Here is a 26,486-nt window from a genome sequence, read left to right on the forward strand (position 1 = left end):
ACTTTACCGTAAATGGGATGGGAATGGCACGGTGACCAAAGTGTAATGCCCTGGTATTACACTTTAGTGGAATAAACTGTGATAATTGATGACTGTCTTGAATGTAGCCATAAAAAAGAGAAATTCAGTACTAGAAATGTATTGTCCCCGTGGGGAAATTCATTTGAAAGTAAGACATTTTATTAAATGCCAAAACAAGATGTTGCCTATTCAAGTTTTTTACAGCATCACTAAATTAGCAAGTCTTTGTTATGCAGCACAGGGCCTGCCCGTGTGTGACATTGATGTCTCATGCTCCCTGAACCACACTTTCACCAATGAAAGCCCTATGATTGCCATCTTGGAATATCCTTGTGCCATCAGGGAAGATGAAATCCATTGATGGAATAACCTGGTCATTCAGGATGTTCAGGTACTCAGCAGATCTTGCTGAACCTAGACCTGACCAACTGCAGCAACCCCAGATCAGAATGGTTAGGTAGATTCAAGTGGCGCCTTTTTTTATTGGATGTGCAAGTTCTCGGTCAGATGGTGATTTTGTGATGTATTGTTGCCTCTTGCGATATAGATATTGATATTGAATAGCTTACTATTAAACAACCATAATTTGTTAATATACTGATCAATCAATCAATTTATTTTGTCGGAACAGTGCATCTTAATGAACATACATGGGACTCGTAAACACGCTACCAGATTGTAGCCTTGGGCTAATTTGCATCCGTCTCACACTCACACTCTCAAACATCCTGGTCTATTGTACATGTTTTAGTGATGGGGTAACCTACGCAGACACATGCAAACTCCACACAGAAAGGCCCCGTCCGGGTGGGAATCGAACCCGCCAATCAAGTGTATTTCTATAGCACTTTTAATACAAAGTGCAAAGCAGACCAAAGCACTTTCCATCAAAACACAAAGCAGAATAACATCAACAGTAAATGACATGTAATGTATTATGCAGGTTTATGTTAATTAGGGTAATTACATGGTAACAAGCCACATATCTAATTAGTTTCATGGTATCATGATTCATGAACGCTTACCCTAACCCAGTCTAAATAATGTAAATGACCAGGAAATCATGTTTAGCCTTGTTATAATTGTAAATACATTATCTCTCTTTTTCGATGCTGCAGTATATCCATGCTGTTTTGCTTGTATTATGTATTGTGAATGTTATTACTGTGCTGTAAAGTAAATTGCAAGTGATTTCTCTTTTTTCGAAATAGAAAATCAGGTAAATCCAGCTAAAATGACTCCGAAATGTGTGTCTTTTTAAACAGGTATCCTCCACTGTCAACTATCAAGCCTCCACATCATCTGCTCCAGTTTTCCTGACACACTTGGGCTTGTTGCTACCTGCACAATGAAACAACAGCCGTGTACTATATCTGGAACAACTCAAGCATTAAGGATGTCCTCCCTGCCACCGCCCGTCTGGTAAGAGGGGTCCAACCGCTACACGAGGCAATTACACTTCACCCTCACAGCGAGCCAAGCAAGCAGCCAGTCCATGTACAGTCACCCATCCCCCCACTTGAGAACCCCTCCTTTTTCATATTTCAATCCACTCCATCTATACCTGCCATGGCTTAAAATGCATTCACCCTTTTCTCCGTCTGCTGGTGCTGAATGGGGTGATGGAGGTGAGGGGTGGATGTAAAAGAGCATAAAACATGAGAGAAATGCAGGCAGAACTGGGTTGGAGGGTGGAAGGGAGTGCATTTTTGTGGGTGGGGGTGAGCACTGAGACGAGCTAATGATATATTGATTGGGCCAGGCCCGGGGGCAAATATATAGGAGCGTGTGAGAAGAGTCGCTCTGTCTTACAAAACACCTGGGCGGCATGTGCTTATTGTTAAGGAGGTGGAGAATCGTATATTGTCTACCACTGCATTGATTTGAATCACATTTGTGCTGCAATTATGGCCTTTTATGTAAGCATCATTTTTTTCCCCCTTAAACTTAGACTATTCGAATTACAGCTTTTATAATTGTTAAATAAATCCAGTTGCAAGAGATTATAATTATGCTATATAGTGTCTGTCAGTCTGTCTACAGCATTTTAAATGGAGCTGCATCACAAAAACAGCTCTTGTTTAGTCATTATTAAGCAATCATCCTATAAAATATCTTACACATGTTTAAAATGTGTACTTTGATCTAAATCTCAATTCAAAACATAAATTGCGAATCGAATTTAAATTATAATGTGATATGTTTCCAAAATACAGTAGTTCAGCCCTACCTCATTCCTCAGTCACTTTGAATATAGTGTTTTGTATTATTAATGGAGGGCTTTTGTCACTGTAAATGCAGAAGCTTCACTTGGATCGTGCAGGGGATTAGGCAAAATAAGTCTAGCCTCAGCCTAAACCCCTCATTCACATATTATAAGGATGTTGATGTTGTCGGCTGATTGTATCTCGTATTTGTCTTGTGAATGTTTTCCCAAAAGACATATCAACTGAACGGGTGAGAGGAGGATTGAGTGTTATTTCTATAATTGAAAGCTATGTGGTAAAGTAAGCAACAACAAAAAAACAGACAAAATATTATAGTAAGAAGAGACTACCTTCTGATGACTGTTTGAAAGAGCCTCATTCACTGCCAAAGGAACAGGTCTGTGCTTTGTTCATGTGGCACCTTGATTCAATAAAATTATAATAAATATTATAAAGGCAAGTTGACTAAATTAATCTTAGATTTAGTCGACTCAATTTACAGGTAGGGCTGTCACGGTAATTACTATATCGACTAATCGTTCAATAAATAACAGATAAACGATATATTTTTAGGCTCGATATTTATCGTCATTTATCATGTTTATTATGATGCACTTTTAGAACAAAGGTTTACTGTCATTTTTATGCCTGAGAGTTCACGGTATAGTATCTAGTATAGTATAGTATAGTATTCTAGTATCGTTAGAGTCAATAATATCGTTTATCGCGATACTTTCCTGCCTCAACATATTGAACTTTACATTTGTTATCGTGACAGGCCTATTTACAGGCAACTTAAGTCCACTAAAACTAGACTAAAGAAGACTAGAAGATAATTATTTGACTAAAACTTAAGTTACATTTTCGTCAATAGGCTAAATAGGACTAAAACGTGTTGTCAAAATTAACACTGCTGGAGTTCACTTTTTAACAAGTTATGTTTTGTGATACGTCTACGGCTGCGTTTTCTTGAAACTCTTTCAAAACAAATTCCAACTCAACTCTCTATAACCCTATTGTCTGCACTTTGATGCATGCACATCATTTGCATTTCAAAGTCACAGCAACAAAACTACAAGGGAATTTTAATTGTTTTCGTGTTATGAAGACACCCGTGTGGCTCAGGGTGACTTGAAGCAGAATTATATCAAAGCTCCTTGTCTGTAAAAGCAGGCGTTTAGACCTGGGAGAGTCGTCTGGGATCACATTAGGTGAGATCAGGGAGAGACTGAGATGGCGGGGAATTAATGGGATTTCGTTCAAAGCCGGCTCTCATGGCGGTGCATCAAGGTGTGCATATGTGGGAAAGCACACGTCCCAGCGGACTCACCGGTGAAACATGTTTGTATTGATTATTAAAAACATGCCGCACCGAATGATATAGTGTTTATTGATCCTCGAAGTCTGTGCAGATACAGCGCTGTTGTAAATCTGGAGATGCACAGCGGGAAGTTGTATCATCAATTACACTGTCATGAGAATCACAAAATTAATTTGGCTCTTGTTGAGTGTTTTAATGAAGCTTTTCATTATTATTGTAATTCTCAGATTGCAAACTGTGTTGAGAAAGCCCCATGGATGTAATCATTATTTTGTGATAATAGAATTAAGCAACACAAGAGCTACAAAAGTTTTTATTTTGCATTTGTAGTTTTAGTCTTGCAATCATACCTCAGTGTAGCTCGGGCAGGACATTCACTAGGTCCAGTTTTGCTCTTGGCACACATTGCCAGATATGGTACATTTTACTGCAAATTTAATTATTCTGCATGATTGTATGATTATTGCCTCAAACATTTTATCTATTTTTTCATGGAAGCAAACTCTAAATAACGGTGTGGAGCACAGTTAAAACCTCCCTTAAATGCATCCAGTTGAATGTGTCACTGCTTTGTCTGTTTGTGGCCCTCAACACATATTAAAGGAACAGGCCACCGTTTTTCCATACTGAGATATGTTCTTACCTGAGCTTATACGAGTTGATACGTACCTGTCTGGTCTTCGTGTGTGCCCGTGGAACAGCGTGGTCGCTTCTAACTTCACCCCGTTTGGAGCTATAGGAATATGCTGGGAGAGGCCAAATGCTAACCACATCTTTGGACTGAGTGCACGCCCCAAGACCAGACGTATCAACTTGTCTAAGCTCAGGTAAAAACGGTGGCCTGTTCCTTTAACTTCAATATATGGCTCTCGATGAAAAAAGTTTGGACACCCTACTCTGGATAAATATTTTAATGAAATATAAATTGCAAATTGACTTGTTGTGGATGTATGAAACCCTCATAACCCTGCAGTTTAGACCTCTGCAAGTGTGTTCTGTTCTGAAATGCATGAATGTCTTCTAGTAGTTTAGCAGTTTATTAATCAATCTCCTCAATGAATACTTCTAGACAATATTATAAACGCATTGTGGACTCAATCAAATCACAAAAATAAAAGGCGAACTCAACAGAAAGCATACAATTTGACCTTTTCTCATTTCCAAAATCAGCTCTGATATTCACATTTTTGTGGCTTTCTCTATGCTGGTTTTATTAATTGCTCAAACCCTTTTCTTTTCATCAGGCAGGAGGTTGAATCTAGCTGTTGACGTCATCTGTGGGAATTGTGAAATGAGTTACTTTCAGTGCGAAGAGTCTTTTATTGCTATCAGCAGTGAACGGCTCCCTGTGTAGAGCCTTTCCCTCCTCTTCCTCAATATCCTGTATATTCATTGCTTATCGTTCAAACATATTGGCATATTCGGAAAGCCAGTCAATAGTAGCGAGGCCTCTTGAATCCACCCTCCTGTTCATGCTGATGAGTAACCAGTATTTCTACCCTACATAGAACACATTACTGACTGTCTGCATTCTTACAAGACCCCATGTTTTAGCCTGGGCATTATCACTCCCATTAATTAGGCCGCTCCGCTAAGCCCCCCCTCTGCCCCTCTCTGCCCCCCAGGTAATCACCTTCCCCTTAGCACGGCTCAAATCGACGCCCACTTCACGTCTCCTCTGCTCTCACCCCGTAAATCCTTTTTGTTTCTGGACCTATAAGCCGTCCCTCCTTATCCGTGAAGCTCTACGGGCGCAAAACAAGCCGCCTTCTCCATCCCTATATCGCCCTTCTCTATACTGCAAGGTGCGCATCGGAGATTGAGACGTAATGAGCACGGGTTGAGAACATTGAAGCATCCTCGAGAGACTGGCCCCTCCCCATCTCCTCTCTGCTCTGCACTCGGCGTGAACAACCATTCATTTGGACAAGTGGACTTTACAGGGCCCACTTTACAGCCAGCTTGTTGAGGCTCAGGGTTTTTTTTTTATCCTTATATTCCTGCCTTTATTTGACTCAGTGGACATTTAAAACCTGGCTTGTTAGAAATGTTTGACGCTGCACTGTTTTGTGTCGATTATAAAGTCACATTGCAAATGAATTAACTTTTCTCTATATTTGCACAAAAAAATGCATTATGTAACTTTGAAGCCAATCTAAATATGCAAAGACCAGCCTCGATTTCACAGAAAAGCATCTCACTGGCGTCAGCAGTTAGGGGAACGATCATGAGCAATATAAAGCACAATCATTTTCATTTCAACTCGATGAAAGCCCGAGAGAGGAGGACGCATTACGTCTCACTGTGGTGTCAATCATCTGCCACATCTGAAACGTAAATAAAGAAATCCCCGGAGAAAGGTCCAATTATTCTCTTCTCCACATTTCTTCTCACACTGTAGTTCTTCTTCATGTTTGCCCTGACAGCATTTTAACGCTCCACACAAGTTCCTTCTGTTACCAGTCAGTTCAGACACCAATACTTTGAAAAAAAAATAGATATGTGCATTAGTTAAAAGAAGAAAGCTTTATGGTTTTTCTGATAGTGGGACTGAGTTGTATTGGTTGTATCAAAAAACAAACTAAGCAATCCAGCACAGCGTCATCGTGAACAATGTTCTGCCCATCTCCCCAGCATCTGTTCGAGACAGGTGGTCCAGAAAAGGCTTGTTTTGAGTCATCCTTCACAAGGGAACTAAGAACCTTGATTTGTTATTGAATGCCACATTCTCGATCCATGGCAGTTTTTGGATAAAAAAAAAAGAAAAAAGTCAGAAATTTCAAAATACAGAAGAAAGCAAAAGTGAAAAAATTAGGGCCAGACTGCCTTTGCTATGCCTGGTCCCGTCAGGTCTCGGAAATGAGGTTCGGCCAGGTTAGTGCCTGGATTGAGGACTGTGAGGGAACACCAGGAAGCCTGGGTGAATGATTGGTAGCCACAGATTGGCTTCCTACAAGCACAGCTTGCTGAGTAAGGAGTGAATGAATTATGCACAAAATTGTAAAGTGACTTTGAGCATCTTGGAAAGAGTGATGTACATCCATCCATCCATCCATCCATCCATCCATCCATTTTTTCCCACTGTGTGGAAGAAAATGCTGCCATCGTGGGGGCAGCTGTTGGAGCTGCCCAAATCACATTGCACCAGCCCCGATGGCTCCTCCTGCAGGTGGTTGGTCCACTGAAGGACACCCTCAGGATTCTAACCGGGCCTGTTGGTCTCTCATAAGGGGCTTCTGAACCGCTCTTTGTCTGACCCGTCACCTAGGACCTGTTTGCCATGGGAGACCCTTCTAGGGGCTCGAAGCCCCGGACAACAGAGCTCCCAGGATCATTCAGGGGCTCAAACCCCTCCACCACATTAAGGGGGTGGTTCCAGGAGGAGCTATATACAGCAATATATATTAGACTATATACAGTCGAATGCATTGAAATGAGTAAATACAAGTTAAATCAAGTTTCCTGTAAATAGCCAAATCAACCACCACAGACACACATTCGAACATTGTCAAGGTGTCTTGCCCAAGGACACAGCATTGCCTGAAGGGGAATCTGAACTGAATCTTGATGCCGAACCACCCCGAGAAAGCCCAACCTCATCTGATCTGAGGCTAAAAAGGGCTGGGCCTGCTAAGTGCCAGTATGGGAGTCTGTTTGGGAATACCAGGTGCTGTAAGCTTTGGTGTTGGTGTGTGAGTGGTTGGTGGTGGTTGGAGCGTGTGATGATGCAGATGGGTAGCCAGCCATGCTTCTGTCAGTCTACCAGAGGGCAGCTGTGGCTACATAGTTAGCCACCAATAAGGGAGCGTGAACAATGATCCTTTGTGAAGCAGTGGCTCATGTCTGTAAACAACGCTATGCAAATATAGTGCCCCTCCTTTTCAAAACATCAGAAAAAAAGGCAATTATTTTTCTTTCCAAAATCCCTCAGCCCTAGCGAGTGTTTGTGACTCTGAGCCGCTGCTTCCTTATTTTAGATATTCCTCTTTTGCAGTATATTGATAGCTTTCTCCTCAGTCATTTCACAGACACACTGCCCTCTTTTCATTCCCTTCCCAGCAGCGATCGGCGTGTCGATCTCTGCCACCTCCCTCAGCTGGCTCTCATGTGTTCCTCCGTGGAATGGCTTGCACAAACACAGCGACTCGCGCGGAATGGCAATGAGGCCGGTGCCCTGGGACTCCGCAGCTGTCGGCGAGATAAGGGGAACAGATCATAGGCATTCACAAATGGACTCGGGACGTCCCAAAAGGTGGGGGAAAAATATCACTGAGGTGACCTTAACATCAAGCGTGAGAACAGCATGTTAACCCCCAGGTGTAATGAGGTGCGTTTTCTTGAGACCGAAGCGAAAGGGGGGCATGTTTTGGAGGCTTGGACAGAACAGAATAAGGTGCAAGACACAAGTGCACACATTCTACCTTTTTGTCCCTATTCCAAGCCTGGATAAATAGAGAGGGGTGAGTCAGAAACTAGTGCATAGAAAAACTATTACTATTCCAAATCAATGATCCACGTTAGATTGGAAAGTTACCTGTTGTAGCTAAGGTCAAAGTCCGCTTTATTGTCAATTTCACCCCATGTAGAGAACACACACAGGGAATCGAAATTACATTACTCTCAAAAACTTGGTATAAACTAAATATGGAGCAAAATCAAAAAATATGTATATACATTGAGTGGCACAGCTAGCAGGTCCCGGGTTCCATTCCCACCTGGACGGGGCCTTTCTGTGTGGAGTTTGCATGTTCTCCCTGTGTCTGTGTAGGTTTCCTCCAGGTATTCTGGTTTCCCTTACCACTCAAAACATGTACAATAGGTGAATCCTCCACCCAGGTGTTTCTGTCCATCAGCCAAGTTCCAGATATGGAGATGGGTCAAATGCAGAGAACGAGTTTCCCTAAGGGGCTTGATAAAGTATAGCTGAAATTGAATTGAAAATTGCCAATTTACTAATTGGATTTTAGAAGTTTGTAGATTTTTTTTTTTTATGCGAATGGCTGTGTAGGTCCCTAATTGCACGCTCACAGAAAAATACCAATATCACGACTCGCAATGCCAGAGAGGTCTGCATATTTCCTCCGTTTTGAATTATAGTTGCTCTGTTGAGAACTCCTAGTCTGACTGTGGAACTTAAATGTTTTGTGTTGACTGTGTTGTAAGAACTGGATTATTTTTATGAATTAAAAATACGTTTTTGATGTGCTGTTTTTGTAGTTGTCGAAAAGGTGATCCGACTACAACCTTCAGTATGAGATGAAACACAAATACGTCCAAAAATTATTCCTTTTTTCAACCTGTTATGAGCAAGGCTAATCCTGTACAAAAGTCAGCTCTAAGTCCATGTAACATTAAAAACACAATCACAGACCCCTGCGCACTTATGCAAAACCGTGCACTCCCTGCTGTGTATAAAGTGGCCGTCTTCACCTCGTAGCAGTAAATAAATAATGAGAATGTATTAAAATTCTGCCATGATGCTTCGCAGCACCAGCTCTCATTGGGGGGAAAAAAACGGCAGAAAGAGGCTTCTATTTTTCTAACATGTCTCATTTTTCTGATTTTGATCTTCCCATTGTTCGCGCCTCTCTCCTGGTCTGTTCTTATCCCCTTTCATTTTACCCTCGTTGAAGAAACCAAAACAATTCACACGCACACTTTTTCTCATGTATAAATAATATTTCTATTAACATTTTTGGAGAAACAAGCGCTTGTGCGTCAGGATCTACCAGAGGAATACGGAGTTTTCTTCTTTTATAGCGCTTCACTCCAAACTTCAGAGACAATGCAGCCTATTGTTGTAAAGACCCTACGTTGTTATTTTGTTGTTGTTTTCGTATCACTAGCTGTAGCAATTTTATTTTGTATCTAACGAGGTGCACAGGGACAACACTGCTCATTAAATCCAACTGAACAGTAAAATCATGCAGAAATTCAATGATCCACCCGCAGTGCTGTTTTCCATTACACCCAATTCAACCTTATTTCTATCTCGTTTTCCTTTTGACCCGTGTGGTTTGTTACTGAAAGCAGTCAAGCCACTTCACCTCAAGTTCTTAATGTTTCAAATGTGTCAGAAAGCAAGACGGTCGAGATAGAGTCACATTTATTGAAGTACAGGATTGCACAATAAGACTATTCAGACTCTGGTGTTCGACGTAGAAATAACATAACCACAAAGAATGGTTGGATTGTATCGGTAGAAGCTCACTAACTCTCTGAAGTCCAACAGCTCAAATGTTGGGGTCAGCGGAGGAGCACAGATGGCTGCTCCTCCGTCAGATTTGCCCTTTCACTGAACAGACATGCTCATAACACTGGTGCTAAGAGGTAACATTCAACACAGAGCAGCAGATGGCATTTGAAAACCATCCAACCTTTTATACAGGACACAGAAGAGCAGGTGGAGAACAGAGTGAGTTACCTTTACCTGGGTTATGTCAGTTATGGTTTTATTTTTTGGACAAATATCAGAATCTAGAATGCTTTAAGGATGCAAGTGTGGGTAAAATGTCAAGATTAGGTAAGCAAAGCCATTGGCAGAGTAGTTCTTAACGTTCACTCACACCACAAATGAACTTGTTAGTGTGTGTTTTGTATCCCTGATTAATAATGATCTTGGTCTTTACAAGGTTCTTAAAGCTCTACAGTGGACCCTTGTTTCTTCAATGTCTCCACAGTTAATGCTAATAAGCTATACTAAGCTATAATTCTAGCTATAGCTGCCCTAGGGCTGACTGACGGAAATGTAGCTTTGTTGCATCGTCCAAAAACCATATCAGACATGATCAAATTAACAAGTTTTGTAAGATAATGTTTGTAAGATAAAGAACTATTTATTTATGCCCCCTTGAACCGCGCTTCTGCTTCACAGCAAGAAGGTCCTGGGTTCGATTCCCACCTGGACGGGCCTTTGGACGGGGCCTTTCTGTGTGGAGTTTTTCTCCATGTGTTCGTGTAGGCTTCCTCCGGTGGCAGTGGCCGCCCCTGCTCCTTACGGGTTGCCCCAGAGGCATCGAAGGATGGATCAAATGCCGAGGACAAATATCCCTATGGCGACCATAAAGTACACCTTAACCTTAACGTGGTGGAGGGGTTTGTGCATCCGAATGATCCTTGGAGCTTCGTGCTCCTAGTAGAGTCTCCCATGCCAAACAGTCCTATAGGTGATGGGTCAGACAAAGAGCGGTTCAGAAGCCCCTTATGAGAGAGGCCGTCCTTCTGTGGACCCACCACCTGCAGGACGAGCCTTAGGGGGTTGGTGCAATGTGATTTGGGCAGCTCCAACAGCAGGAAGAAAATGGGTTGATGGATGTATATTTGTATTTATTTATTTTTTACTTCTGCCTGAGAAACAATCTTTCTTCACACATGCTCTGGTGTACTGCATTCCCCTTTCAGCATGGGACGCGTGTTCAGTATTCAGGTTTATATGTGTAAGCCTGTTTGACACCATAAAATCCTGTTTCAAACAGGCTTACAGTAAGGATCCTCAGCGGCACGTGTGCAGAATGAATGAGCCAAAACTTCTCCTCTCTCCTCTTTGGCAGCTGATAAACAGCTTTCAGAGAGATGAAATTTAAAAAGAAAGAAACAGGTGGAAAATTCTGTATTGCTGCTTAAAGGTCAAACTGCGTCACGCTTTTGCCATTTAGGGGGTTCATATCAGCCAATGTAATCCACCCTGGCCCCGGCGGACTGTCTTCTTGCCCTGAGCTACTTTGGCAGTGGCACAGCGGTAAACGTGCCAGTAAGACCTCTTTTAAATTGGAAATTCGATTGCTGTCTGCTGGGAGAACAGTGAGGTAGAGACGGGAAGAGAGTGATTTTACTCACAAATCCCCCTCGAGGCTTCTTTGGCACATAGACTTTGGAATTGGAAAAAAAAAAAAAAAGTCTGGCCAGGTCATTTTGATTACCAGAGACGTGGCATCTCCTCTCCACAGCCACCACCACTCCGTCACATTTGCATTTCCCTCACCTGTTATCCGCTTGTATTGCCTCTCCAAGCTCATTGGGATGCACGTCTACCTGCTATGAAAACAATCCTAGCATCAAATCATTGCTCGCGAAGATGGCATACACTTTTGCTGATTGCGTGAATTCGACAGCCTTTATGTGGCTTCGTTAAAGGAGTGTCCTTCTTTGAGCGGACGCAGTGCTTCTTTCTAGAGCCCGCAGACACCAAAGGGGCAGAGGAGAGAGAGAGTGAGGAGAGAGAGCAGAGCAGAGCAGAGGAGAGGGGAGGGAGCGCAAACGGCATGTGGGTGCAATGATTGGGGGGTTATTGCAGAGAGCTGGGTGTGGAAGAGACCAGGGATTTCTCCAGCAGTGATAGCAACCTCTTTCTTTTTTTCCCCCTTCTTCCCTTTTCTGCTCTAGGCTGCATCGGGAAGGGCGAGCACATGTGAGCGACGCGCCTGAAAAGAGGGGGATGCTGGAGAAGGCAAGAAAGTGTCCTCCAATCAGGCGACAGCGGCTCCTCTCGTCTCCCGAAGCAGCCGGCGGTGATTTACGATTGACCTAGGACACCACACCGCACTGCACAAGACTCCACAGCCGTGAGCACCTGGAAAAAGGGGACAGCGTGCTCCCCAACTCCTATAGCCGCATCTGTCTGTGGGCTGTTTTTATTGGACTGAAGAAGCCCTAACTTTCATTATGGACATGTTTTTGGATGGCAAGGATATCAATTAGAAGATCTGTTTTTACTCTCAGATGTGGCAAAGTTATGCACATGCTGGGATTGTCCAGACTTCTCCTAGGACAGGCATAGGAAGCATCCTTAATCCCAGAGCCACTTGCAGCCCTTTGGTCTGGTAAAGTCCTGGTTTAGTCCTAGTTTCGAACATGCTTTAGTCCTTGTTTAATTTGCAGTCATTGCGCGTTTGGGCATGATTTAGTAAATGCACAAATCAAAATGGATGGTGCCTCTTAATGAATACGAATTTTGTATTTTCGAGGAGCATTGGGGCTATTTGGATCCAAATGGTCGCAGGATGATATACCATTAGTAGATATTGCTTCCTTGGCTTGCTGTGCTCCTGGGATTACAGGTGTCTTGAATGGGGATTAACCAGCTTTGAAACCTTGTGGAGAGGAGGAGAGGAGAATGGAAGGACCTTTTAGCTGTATGTCACTGGAGGGCTTTATAGATAAAGTGTTAGGATGGGAGGGCAGGCATTGGACATGGGAGACTTCCTTTGGCGCTTGGGAGCCCTTCAGGGGACGGAGCGGGCGAGATGAGCTGTCAAAATGTTAGAAATATGAGATACTCTGCCGAGCGGTGTCCGTGAGCACAAAATCCAATTGATCTTTGACACGGCGATATTGATTTTAAGATTGTGCCTAATCTTAAACTCTTTCTAATTCAATTCTAATCCAGCCCGCAGCAGTGTATATGCACTTAGCAAGAGCCACTACTCGTCACAGGCGCTGACACCTCATGGATTTGTTATCGTCGCTCCTGTCTGCTGCGACTTCCCCGCTCTGGTGTAGCGTCTGGCAGCTTTCATTCAAAATATTGCATTAGTGGCTGCGCGTATTGGAAATGCCCGCCTGTGTTTATGTCACGGTTGCTGACAGCGGCAAGAAAAGTGTCAGGTCGGGGCAAGTGTGACGAGAAGATAGAAGGATGCTCTGCCTGTTTTGATACGAGGTGTGGGGTGTTTTTATGTATGTATTTAGGGGGGGGGGAAACTGCTTATCTAGGAGGCACAGCAAGAGCTTAAGTTTAGCCGTTGCCACCTTGCACTACCAAAGCTTAACAAGATAGACTGGTGCGCTGGTGTATTTGATCATGATGTGAATGCAGAAAAGGTGGAGTATGTTTCGAGGTTTGGTGTCAAAGCACAGTTACCATAGTAGCACATAGCAAAGTTGTTTGAAAGTGGAATTGCAGTTTGTTTTTTGGTGGAAAATAGCTTGGAGTGAGCGAAGTGTAGGAGGAGGAGTTGCCGAAACAGCAAATGAACAAACCAGCCACCTACGACTTAGTGTTTTTTTACTGGAAAGCATTGAATATTTTCACAACAGTTTGATGCCACAGGGCAAGAAAAAAAGAAGCACAAGGACAGCACAAACACAGCCAAGAAGCAAACATTTCCCTACAAGAAAAAGACATGTTTGCCTGGGACTTGTAGAAGTTTGCTCTGGATTTGAAGCCAGAAGACGGGTTGTGGCGATGTGGACTCTTTGAAAAGGGGAGTGTTTTGAGATCCCCTCAGTCAGCCCTGTACGGTTCGAGGGTGGGGCTGCACTGCCACAGACAAAGACCCTGAGAGAGAGAGAGAGAGAGAGAGAAAGAGAGAAAAGAGGAGAGAAGAAGAAGAAGAGAGGAAAGGAGGGAGAGAGAGGAGATCCGAGTCCAGTCATCATGGGGTGCAACATGTGTGTCGTCCAGAAGCCGGAGGAGCAGTACAGGTTCATGTTTCAGGTGAGAGCACCAAGCACAACAGCTTATGAACATGCTTGCGTCGCCATGGTGATTTAATGTTTAATGACGGGCTAGACATAACAAATAAGTTTAAGACAATGGATGCTCCAAAGTGTTGTTATTGAGGGGCAATGGCGTGGTCCTGATTGTGTAAAGGAGCTGATAAACTCTGTCATATGGTGAGATGTGGGGGCTTTATCAGGGATAATTAATGTTGTAAAAAACCTTTACAACTACTCCGCCAAAACAACCCCAGAGGATATTTGATGAGGATGAATAACATTTTAAAGGCTTGATTTAAAATGAGGTCTAGGCGATCCATGAATACTAATTTAATAAAGATAATTTGCTGCTTGATATTTTACAAAATGAACTTGTTTTTGTTTTACTTTTAACCATATATACACTCATATACTTTGTCTGTCTAAAACATAGCAGCATTTCACCTGATTCCTGCAGTTATGTTTCGTCATTTTTCTCCTGCTGCTGAAGCCCTCCGATCAGTTTTTCCTGGAATTTTGTTCTTATATAGTTTCAACATTGGGGAGTGGTGTTTTCCATTTAAAAATATACAGGTTTGTTTTCATTCATTCAAATAGGAATTGAAGCTGCGCCTTGTTTTTTGTTTTGGTCCCACACAATAATAATGACGTGTCCGTTTGCTCTGGCTTCACTTTTTTTTTGGCTCTTGTCTCTGTGAAGGTAATGGAAATGTATTTATTTTTCATTCTTCTTCTGCATTCTCTTTCATTCTGTCAGTAATTACATTTTTACAGTCTCCCAAAGCCAAGTGGCCGCTTTCCATGTAATTAAGTTTTACAAGGTGTGGCAAGGCATAAAATCTCCTCTGCTCATCATCCAACCTTCCTGCTCCACCAAGATCAATTACAATCTATTTACTATAAAATAAATACCTGCAAAGCTTTCAGCGTGTTACAAGACCATCGCCCCAAAAGTAATATCATTATTACCAGACTTTCAAAGAGTGACGGTGGTGCAGCAGTTAGCGCTCGTGCTTCACAGCTAGAAGGTCCCAGGTTCAATCCCTGGCCGAAAGGAGCCTTTCTGCGTGGAGTTTGCATGTTCTCCCCATATCTGCGTAGGTTTCCTCCAGGCACTGTGGTTTCCCCTACCAATAAAAACATGTACAATAGGCCAGAATGAATGTAGTGAGTGAGTGAGTGAGTGAGTGAGTGAGTGAGTGAGTGAGTGAGTGAGTGAGTGAGTGAGTGAGTGAGTGAGTGAGTGAGTAATGACTACAGTGTAGTGCTTTGGGAAACTTGGTAATACAGGCTTATAAAGTGCAATACAAGTTTAAAGAGGGGGTATTATGCTTTTTAAAATCACATAGCACCAGTCTATATCACACTACAATGATGACCAAACCTTCTGTTGGTCTGTAAATGCAGTAAATTAGAATAACTGCCTTGTATAAAATGTCTCTCTCAAAATGGCTGTAGTGAATGTCTTGAAATAGGCCTCTGTCTCTTTAAGAACCTCTGACCCTTTCCGACACGCCCCCTCCACACGCTGTCTGTGGCATCAGTGGGGAGGGGGTTCTGCTGAGGAGCAGTGGTTGGTTACTCGGCTGGTGACGAAAGCTCGGAGGCGTCTCCAGGAGGTGGGGGCGTTCCTAGGAGGACTCAGGCAAACCTATCCCTAAAATGGCCTCTGTCATCAGAGTTTTGACAGATTACTCAAAAATACGTGAATCTGCCAAGGCAACACTTCAGGCATGTTTTTAATGAGGGAATGACATAATAAGATGATGTAAAGCTTGAAAAAGTCGATTTTGCATAATACCCCCCCTTTAAGCCATTATAATAATAATTATTCTCTAAGCAATAATGCGTTGTTTTATCTTCTTTGGTCAGACTTCTGGGAGCGGGACATCACCAGCTCGTCTCTATGGAGAATATTACATATTATTTGTCTGTGTCTCAGGACAATAGGTAGCGTTCACGATTTAGAATGTGATGATGTCATAATGTCAGATGGAGGGCAGGGCCAATGCAACTCTATGGGAGAAATGCAGTTTTTGGAAGAAATCTCCAAAACGAAAATTGACAAATGTTTTTCCTCTTCAGTATCTGATCGTGAGTGGATTCACAAACCTGTGATATTATTTTTTTGTCTGAAAGTCCTTTCTATTGGACAACATCATGGTCATGTTTTCGCATATTGTCACCACTTTTTGACATTTTTTAGAGATAATAATTGGACATTAGCTCATATATGCCGACAGAGGAGACTATTAACTTTGTGACGGTTTTTGTTTCATGTGGATTCCTCCGGTAATGACTGAGATATGAGCCAAAAAACAAAGACATAAAAATATGCATTTTGTCAGTTACCACCGTTACCATAGTTACCGTCAGTTGACCTCCACCTCAATGTTAAACTATAGGCTCTTTAGAATGTTTTGATGTCACGTGAACGCTACCTATTATCCAATCAGAAAGCTGAATGAGCTCCACTCTTATCGTTGGCAGATTTGTTAAAACTCAGTGGCTGAACTCTGAGCTCATGGCCTGTTCACAGAAACTTGTACATGTGCAGCTTTGAGCAAACCAAATTCAGTTGAGGTGACTTTTTAAAGCACCAAGAGTCTACAAATGTTACTTCAACAGGTCCTCAAGCGGCGTCACTTTAGATTTATGTGGCAAAAGTTGGAAAAAATACAGTTTCAGCCTTTCACAGTCAAGAGGTTAATCAACTGAGAGTAGAAAATAATCAGCAGCTGCAGTCCTAATGGAAATAGTTGTATTGCAGCTACAGGAACCAATACGTTTGTGCAGGCTCTTAGTCGTCGAGGGACTTTCCATTGTGGTCGAGCTGGTCAAACACCATCAGCTCATTCAACCCAGTCCAGTTGCCAGAATTTGAAAATCTCTACCCTGGAAACAATTACCTGTACGTTATCTGCTAAATGCTCTCTGTGTTCATGTGCCCGCTCTTGATAATCTTCCTTTTCTGCCTGTACGTGAATGTAATTACAGCCCTCACAACGCTTGATCATAACAGCGATAATGGCGATAATGACTTCACAGCTATTACAACGATGAGGATCAGAGCGAGCGGCAGAACAGACCGGCATAAAGCCACACAGAGACGCAGACAGTGGGATGAATGGGGGGATTGTATGGAGCTATGGGCTAAAGTAGGACCAGGGAGTTGCCACGGTTACTGCCTCAGCACCTGCCAACGGCTAAGTCCAGGGATGTACTGCGAAGATACATGGGAAAGTATTAGCCGAGATCTTACAGGGGAGTAGAGCTGTGCGTGATGGCAATCTGGAGCATCGACACTATGGACTGTATAATATTTTTGTGGAAGCCTAAGTTATGGGGTTTAGGGGATGGGCAATCTTAAAGCAATACTTAGTAACTTGTTTACCTTATTAAATCCTTTTCGTAGTCCTTCCGGGGGTAATACAAGTGTTAATGGGATGATTGTTGGGTCTTTCATCTCCCCCTGGTGTCTCTGGCCAGAAAACCACGATTGCAACTTTGCTGCCTCCAGGTAGGAGTCACCAATACTCACTAATGGAATCATGAAGAAGAAGCTAACAGGCTAACTGCGGGCTAGCGCCACTTAAACAGTATTTACAGCCAAATTTCAGTGAAAAATAATCCATTGTGTAATTGGCTGTACAATATCCCCGTCTGCCTTTGTATTTTCTGTCAGCGTAGTATTTACTCTCACGGACAATTAATGAGTAAAAAACCACAACATGCTACGACACCTGCAGAGCCGCTTATGGCCTCTAGGGGCATGAGTTACTGCTTTACATCAATCGAGCACTTTTTCTGCAGTTTGGCTTTACCCAAATCTCAAGCAAAAAAATGGCAAAAGAGCGACAAAAACATGCAGGAAAACCAACAATAACACAATAAAAAAAAGTGTAACAAACACAAGATTAAAGAGCGATGAAAAGCAACAAAAAAGTGACAAAAAAGTGACATAAAAGCAACAATTATCGACAAAAACACAACGAAAACACTTCCAAAATGTGACAAAAACGCGGCTAAAGAGTGATGAAAAATCAACCAAAAAATCAACAAGAAAGCAGCAAAAGAGCGACATAAAGGTGACAAAAATACAATGAAAAAGTGACCAAAAAACACATTTAAAAAACCTACAAAAACGCTTAAAATGATCAGTGTAGGTCTTAGCTTTCAAATGAGGCATGGCCTATAGGCTGCAAGCTCTAGTTAAGAAGCTTTTAGTTTTGGGTAAAATGGAACTGCAAGGTTGGGCCAGGTTAATATCAGGACTAACACTGGGAATTCTAGATGCTGTGAGCTTGGGGTGTGGTTTAGTGCATTTGTTCACGGATCCAAACATCGGTGATTCGAATCCCGCTTTAGTCGGTCCACACATGTCGTCATGTCTTTTGGCAAAACACCTCGCCCACTGCCTTTTGCTCGGTGACGGTCGGAGGATGCGCAGATCGACAGCCGCGCTCAAGGCAGCTGTGGCTTCGTATAGCGAATGAATTATGGTCCCATGTGAAGCGCTTTGTGTGACCGGTGTCTGGGAAAAGTGCTGTGCAAATAAAATTCCCTTCCCCCCCTCCCTTCCCTGTATAACACGACTCCATGGAGACAGGGTCGTTTTGTTGTATCGTACACAGAGGACATAATAACACCCTGAAACAAGCCTTTGGTAAATTGCTTAGTGGAAGTAAAACATAAAATACCAAATCAGAGACTAAACAAGGCCAAATTGGGATTACAATAAGAAGATTCTGACTAAAACTGGACTCTAAGCCTATAATACGTCACTAAAGCTTTTTCATTATAGACATTCCCCTTGGCGTTGTTGTGGGATATCTTTAGTTTCGTGCATTTGGATATTTTCTTAGCTGATATAGTGAAACATTTTAGACATTTTGTGCAGCTCTGCTTAGTTTCGGAGCAACACTTGAGGAATCTGTTTGCTGCCTGGGAGGCGCAGCTGGGATGGGACAGTTGACTGGGCGTGTGTCTGGAGCCAAAAGCACAGCCAGCAGAAGGAGCGCTGTCGGAGGAGGCTGAGGGTGGATGGAAAGTAATGAGACGAGGAGGGAACAGAAAGACAGAGGAGGCTAAAGAGGCGCCATGTTGAGAGAGGGTTAGATTCGGAATACTGCTTTTCAATGGAGTTTAAGATGAGATTGTGTGATGTGTAAGCATAAAATCTTAATCTTGATTTTTTAATTGAAGTTTTGTGGTGTTTCAGACAGGGATTGTTTTCGTTTTGTCTTAACTTTGCTGTGGTTCCCAACTTTGTGTGTTGCAACGTGTCAGTACCGGACAAGGCTAACCTTTTCCCTGATGAGGCGTGGGCTGCATTTAACAAATAAAAAGGGCACGTAGATAAAGGCGTCCTACTAGGGATAAGGTTGGACACAGTGCCCTCAGTCTCAATATGGATAATACAGACAAACAATGACAGATAGCTTTCTTTGAGTTCTTAGAGAGAGTAATTTCAGTTTGATTTCAGCTGCAGTTTTTGATGAGAGTAACCGAAGGACTCTTGCCAGCTAATCTATTCTTAAGTATAGAGAGTAGTCTAATTGGTTTTTAATTTGAATTTCTAGAAGCTGAACAAATTGATGCTCGATAAACAGAAAACAGGTGGCAGCTGCGCTAATGAAATGCCCCACGGCTAAAGCTAAATACTAAAAGCCCGTTCCACAACAGACTCTCGGGGACTGATCTCTCGACTCTCGGTTTAGAAGGCGGGGATTCGAGACCCGGTTCTTTTGGCCTAGGAAGTGAATGGGTTCAGAATCCTGTGTGTAACCTCTCGGACGTTACAGTATATGACTAAACAGTGTTAGAGAATTAACAATGGGGTCTGAGAAGATAGATGAAAAATGGGCAGGAGAAGTTTATTTACCATCGGTGCAGGACCCGGAGACATGAACTTGAGACATTGTGCTAGTCTTACCATTCAAGTCTGAAGCATTTTGTCATGTTTTCGTAGTTTTTTGGGGGGGTTTCATCACTTTTTGTCACTTTTTTGTTGCGTTTTCATCTCTTATGTATCCACAGAAGAGGGATGAATACCCTTTCGAGCGTCATACTGATACACAAGCAAAACATTCAGTGGCTGAGGGGAGACGCCTGAGCACCACAGTCAAGGCTATGACAGAGATAGTACAACTGTACAGCTTGACCCAGTATGATGAATAGTCATTTAATTCTATCCCCTAACACATAGGACCATTTTGTTTGTCATATTAAAGGGGGGGTATTATGCAAAATCGACTTTTTTAAGCTTTACATCGTGTTATTATGTCACTCCCTCATCAAAAACATGCCTGATGTGTTGCCTTGGCACATTCACGTGTTTTTGAGTAATCTGTAAAAACTCTGATGGCGGCCATTTTAGGGATAGGTTTGCCTGAGTCCTCCTAGGAACGCCCCCACCTCCTGGAGACGCCTCCGAGCTTTCGTCACCTGCCGAGTAACCAACCACTGCTCCTCAGCAGAACCCCCTCCCCACTGATGCCACAGACAGCGTGTGGAGGGGGCGTGTCGGAAAGGGTCTGAGGTTCTTAAAGAGACAGGGGCCTATTTCAAGACATTCACTACAGCCATTTTGAGAGAGCAATTTTATACAAGGCAGTTATTCTAATTTACTGCAGTTACAGACCAACAGAAGGTTTGGTCATCATTGTAGTGTGATATAGACTGGTGCTATGTGATTGAAAAAAACATAATACCCCCTCTTTAAAGAACACATGTGTTGTAGAATCTACATAAACAAAAGTGGGCTATTCAACATGCCACATGTACAAAAATCCTAAATCCTTATTCTTTTTTCAAGGTAATGCAACATAAAATAAAGCAACAATCCAACAAAACAACAAACAAACAATACATTCCATGAAAAGGACAGGAGTTGGATGAAGAAAAAATCTTATAAACTCCAACACCATTCTTGAGAAAAACGTACAAAGTAGATGGCCTAACCGATGTAAAAAACAAAACAAATACATATACACACATATACATACATATATACATACAATAATCACATTATTGTCACAAATAAAGTACTTCTACCCTAAAAATGCAAGAGCTACTGTAGTTAAAATAGCACCCTATAGCAGCAGCAATAAGTTATGGTAATCATCTTTATTCATGCAACACCTTTAAAAGACAGTTTACAAAGTGCTTTATACAGAATACACACAAAAGACAAGAAAAAAAAAAGGAAACGCAGAAAAAGAATATACAGGATAGAGAAAATGAAATATATTTGCCCTCTTTTCTCTTAAAACCCTGCAAATACACATGAGCAAATAGTAAAAAAAGAAAGAAACAAAATCAACAAAATGTGTTGATTTGGTCTGGACTGTGCATGTTAATGAACATACATGAGACTCATGCATGTAAACACGCCATGCCGGATTGTAGTCATACTCTCACTCATCCTGGCCTATTGTACATGTTTTAGTGGTAGAGGAAACCGGAGTACACGGAGGAAACCCACACAGACACGGGGAGAACTTGCAAACTCCACACAGAAAAGCCCCGCCCACGTGGGAATCCAACCCGGGACCCAAGCGCTAACCACTGTGTTTGGTTTTAATAACAGGCCACTTGTTGCTTTAATGACAAACATGGCCTACAATTTTTAGTAGTTTTGCACATCATCATCGTCGTCACTTCGCTGAACACAAACTTCCTAAGCCGCAGAGTTTTTCAGCGCTACGGCTGAAAACACAATAAATCAAAAGTGTCAATTGAATCGGCTTTGGCTCGCCTATATAAAACTTATTATACAGCGCCCTGCCTCTGGCTTGTTATCTCTCTCTTCCCTTTCTTATTCATCGCCTTGAGAACTAATTGATTTCCGGCACTTCTGCTCGGCGGCCGCTGGGATAGAAAGCGCGAGCGACTTTACAAATCCCTTCAGGGCGAAGGTACACGTATGAGGGAGGAGAGAAGAAGTGGAAATTGTCTGTGAGTGATCATATAAAGCGAGAATCAGTGACCCTTAGCAGCACAGGTCAGCAGTAATGACCCTGGCCACATGCAGGAGAAGGTTTCTGAATGTGGAAATCCAATAAGGCGTGTGATGTGCAGCCGTACATGACCGAATTTAATATTATCCGCAGCTTGTGGTGGTTCAAACACATTTTCTCTCTGTGGGTTTTCTTTATGCAATTTCATACAGATATTCACTGAATGAACTCAGGGAACGGCAGCAAAGACGACAACACGACTGACAGCTTTTGGACTGGAATTTGGCATTGCCTTTTCAGTTCAATTGTGGCACAAGTTTTTATTGACATTTCGACGGCTGAAACCCCCATAAAATGTAATTATTTTGACCTATTGGTAATTTTTATGGGATTTTTATGGGATATTGTCCATAGCAGTGGTTTTCAATGGCTCTGGCTATCACCCCATTTGTCGTATTCAAAATGCAAATATTGTCGGTTATTAGTTCTCATCATCACAAGTTCTCAGACTCACTTCTCAATACCGAGCCAGTCTTTTGAACTGCCTTTTGAAATGACTGGGTCCCACGGATTCGGCTCCCAGAAAAGAGCCCCCGTCACTCGCTCGGGCCAGGGGTGGACAGAGCCGGTTGAGTTCGGAGTCTGTCACTGCGCAGAGTCTGAGCTGTCAGTCAGAGCTGGAACAAGGCAGGTGTGAAAAGACAGGGAGACAGCGGAGACAGGGGGAATATGTTATTTCTCTAACATGTGTGGGCGAGTGTCATGTGCAATGCAAACACGAGAGCTGTGCTGAAGTCGCAGACGCGCGCAGGTATGGGATGGCTTCCTATGTGTAAAAGACAATGTGGCAAAACAAAGGGACAAAAAAGCAATAGTAAATTCAATAGACAGGAAAATGGCAGCATAAAGCTTTCAACACCGTGGTATTCAGGTGGATCAATGATAATAAGATTTTATTCATAGCGATACTAAAAACACATCAACAATAAAACACATTGTTGAAAAGCAATGTACAATGTCAGGACTTATACGGGACCTTCTCTGGTTGAAGTTTCTCTCTTTTGCGGAAGTAAAGGCTGAGATACTTGAGAATTTTATTGGTAGGGCAGGTTGTACAACTTATAAAGCAAATGTGTGTCATATATTGATTAAAATAAAACATTAATTTGAAAGTACATCTAACAGAAATCATTGTAGACTTAAGGCAGAGTAATTGTGAGCATAAAGCCAGCAACATACACGGCGAAGAGGTGCAAATCATGGAGAGTTACAAGTATTTGGGAACTGCGTTTAACCACAAACTGAAATTTGATGTAAACACAGATGCTATTGCTAAAAAAGGAGAGCAGAGAGTTCACTGCTGCGCAAACTTAACTCCTTTGGCTCCAATGAGGGATTCTTAGAGCCTGCTACTGCTCCTATAGAAAGCCTTCTCACTTTTTCGTTTATCTGTTGTTTTTTTGTTGTCTATCTGTGGGAGACAAAAACAGCATGACCAGAATTGTTAATGTGTGTTCCAAAATCATCGGTGTCCGTCAGAGAGATCTGAGCTCGCTCTGGAAGAGACTTAGATCAGAGGCACATCCTATCGTCATGTTCTAGATTAATGCCCCCTGGCCGGCTTTTTTACTTGAGCAAACAACGAACAAATCGTTATTTGAACTCATTTATTCCTTCTGCGATAAGCTTTTTAAACTCAAACTAAGAGCTTGTGTTTTTCCTCTGTCGGGCTGAACCTTTGTGAACTTGTGACACAAACTTCAAATGTTTGTTCTGTGTGTCTTGTTCCGGGTCGCTGTCGCAAAGAATTGCCCTTCGCGGGGCCTTATTAAGTTTTCTCATTCTCATCTTGAATGTTTCGATGTTCTCACCTGGTGGGTCATAGAACCATTTTCAGCGGATCGTGATAGTAAGTTTAAATGTTTTTACTAATTTAATAGATTGCGTATAATTTACCCTCTGGGCCTGCAATTTGACGTCACTTAAGTTACAGTATATTAAATAACTATATTCTTTCTAAAGAACCCTCCCTTTGCTGATCTCATCGCTTTGACCAATGAGACGAGCTCTTCTGTGAACCGGCCTGTCAGGTCCAATCAGGAGGGAGGGGGAGGAGCTTGATCCTTTGAAATCTCTCTCTTTCGCCTCATTGTGTAATCTTACTGATTATCACTATAATATTGAATAAACATTAATTAGTGAATAGAATATGCTATTTCACATGATAGCTATATAACAAATGTATTTCTTAACTGAGTCGTGGATTGCCACTGTTGTGTTGTGGCTCCCAGTTAAAGGGGCTAGATGCAAGTTGGCTATTTTATACTCACTACTGCCACCTCAGGTCATACGTGTAACTGCACCTTCTATATTAAGCTCGTGCATGACGGCACTTCAGACCAAAGCAACAACTTTTTGAGTGACAGGATTTTAGAGGCAGTTGTGGTGAACAGGTCTGAGCTCATTCTACACATTAGGGCATTGCTGGAACATGTAGGGGGAGGAAAGTCCCTTTAAGTCCCTTTAAGAACCACTAGTTTTTAAGAATAACCTTTTTAATTGAACGTAAGAAGAAGCTCGATGAACCGCATGTCTATTTAAAACATCTGTACTTAATGTGGAATTATTAATGATAACATAAGAGAATGACAAAACGTGTGACGATTTCATTCATCAACAGCCAATCCCTGCTTTAATCACAGTTTAATGGCACTTAAAGCCTCATTAATGGCCCTGGATGCAGTAGTCTCAGTCACATGCACCTGTTTGCCTTAATTGAGCCGGAAAATGGTGGTTTAGTCTGTGGTTTTGACTTGATGCCTCACCAACGTGCACAAAATATAGTCTATCTGATCAAATTGTACTTCACTGAAAGCCTTTTCTGGCACCAGTGGAATGAGAATAGAATTTCATACAAAGATTCCTCTCATTATCCACATATGGAGAACTGCTAGTGAAAAATACCTTGAAAGAACATGCTTCTTTGTGTTGTGTGCAGAACATGCCTCTCCGCAGACCCATATTACTGGCATTACAATACCATCTCCTCAGGTCGTCTTACAGATTCTGACTCTATTATAAATCTGACCACATGCAGCCAAACATTGGTTAAAATAGGCTGTATATTTTTGCTGCTTTTCGTGCTCTTGTGTAACTTTCCACTTTGTCACGTTAAGTTTTACTCCGATGATTGAAGCCCAATTACGTCCAATACAACATAAGAAAAGGCTTTGAAACTAGACATAAATACAATAAAACAACCCAGATGGTCTAATACAAACAACTTAAAACTCAAAACATGACTAATCAATAGGCCCGTGTAATTAATTGTATATCCCCCCCGGACGGTTTTCTGTCAAATACTGGAAACGTGGGTGCAGTGTGTCGCTTTAATCAAGTCAGAATCTGTCCCCTGCGTCGAGCCTGTTAAGACATTTGCGGATGTGGCCTCAGCAGCCGAGTGTATAGACCGTAGATGGATTTCTTTACAGCCGCGGAAGCCTATTGGTCCGGCGGTCTCTTCGCTAATGAGACCATATCGACTGAAGCTGAGGCCTATTAATGAAGCGCGAACCGTTGTGAATTACGAACGCCGCAGACATCCCCAAACTACGGCTGCATTCGAGCCGGATCATACGTCTTCATTTAGCGAATACAATCTGTGTTCTGCTTGTCCCATAAACTTTAATACGTGTTATTATACCTAATGATTTTTGCTTGCTGTGCAGATGGCTGATTAATTTCCAAATGCATGCCAAACAATCAACAGTGGTCGACCGTGTCCAATCATCGCAAAATCCTTATTAAACGGAATTAAAATTGCGTTTCACGGCTCTCGCGACACGCTCTCCATAGTGTTTTTTTCTTTTTTTCCCTTTTTCCCTCTTTAACCAACATATATAATTACTTTTCTTAATGAGATGCAGTTAAAATGGTTTAAAGAAGGCTGGGAGATGCCTCTATTTCAAAACATTGGGGATTTTATTTTGCCAAAGGATACAAGTGTATGTTTATGCATTATACATGAAGACTGCGCTGCTCACTGGTGGATGCTGTGCCTATGGGGTGAGCTTGTGATCAGGTTTACCCCCCCTCCCACCCCCCATAGCTAACTCTCTAGTAAACCGTACTGTATTTGAGTTGGTAATGGGGAAGATTTAGCCGCAGAGCAATGAGTGAGTCTTTTTCAGTACTGCATTTTGTGTTTTTTTTGTTGTTGCACGATATAAGCTACAACCCGTCCCCCGAAGCCAGCCACTCCTCTTTCTTTCAGTCTGCTCCATCGCTAGGAAGCGGTTTCCGTGGAAACCCCAGTCATTAAACAAGCCTCGTGCAGTATTTTTTCCTTTATTTCGTTTGTTTTTTTCTCTCTTCCCCTTCCGAGTTCGTTTCGCCGTGAATCAAAGAAACATGCTGACAGGCGCCAACATAGAAATCCCCCAGATCAATACGGACCAATGAGCAGCCGCAGGTTGAGACGATTACATTCACAAACGATCTTATGGAGTGAAGATATAAGGAACAGAAAGCGGCTACATG

The 26,486-nt window shown here is 42.3% G+C and overlaps 1 protein-coding gene across 1 annotated transcript in view; it reads left to right on the plus strand.

Annotated features, from left to right (window-relative positions):
- The first annotated feature begins 13,609 nt into the window (after nucleotides 1–13,609).
- The window catches only part of LOC306964469 (PDZ domain-containing protein 4-like), a 35,032-nt gene continuing 22,155 nt past the window's right edge, over nucleotides 13,610–26,486 (plus strand). Inside the window, exon 1 of the mRNA XM_079558471.1 lies at nucleotides 13,610–13,984. Coding sequence (XP_079414597.1) covers nucleotides 13,925–13,984 — 60 coding nt within the window. The 5' untranslated portion in view covers nucleotides 13,610–13,924. The remainder of the gene's footprint in view (nucleotides 13,985–26,486) is intronic.

Source organism: Gobius niger, assembly GCF_951799975.1.
Source record: "Gobius niger genome assembly, chromosome: 6".
In the NCBI taxonomy this organism is placed as follows: Eukaryota; Metazoa; Chordata; class Actinopteri; order Gobiiformes; family Gobiidae; genus Gobius; species Gobius niger.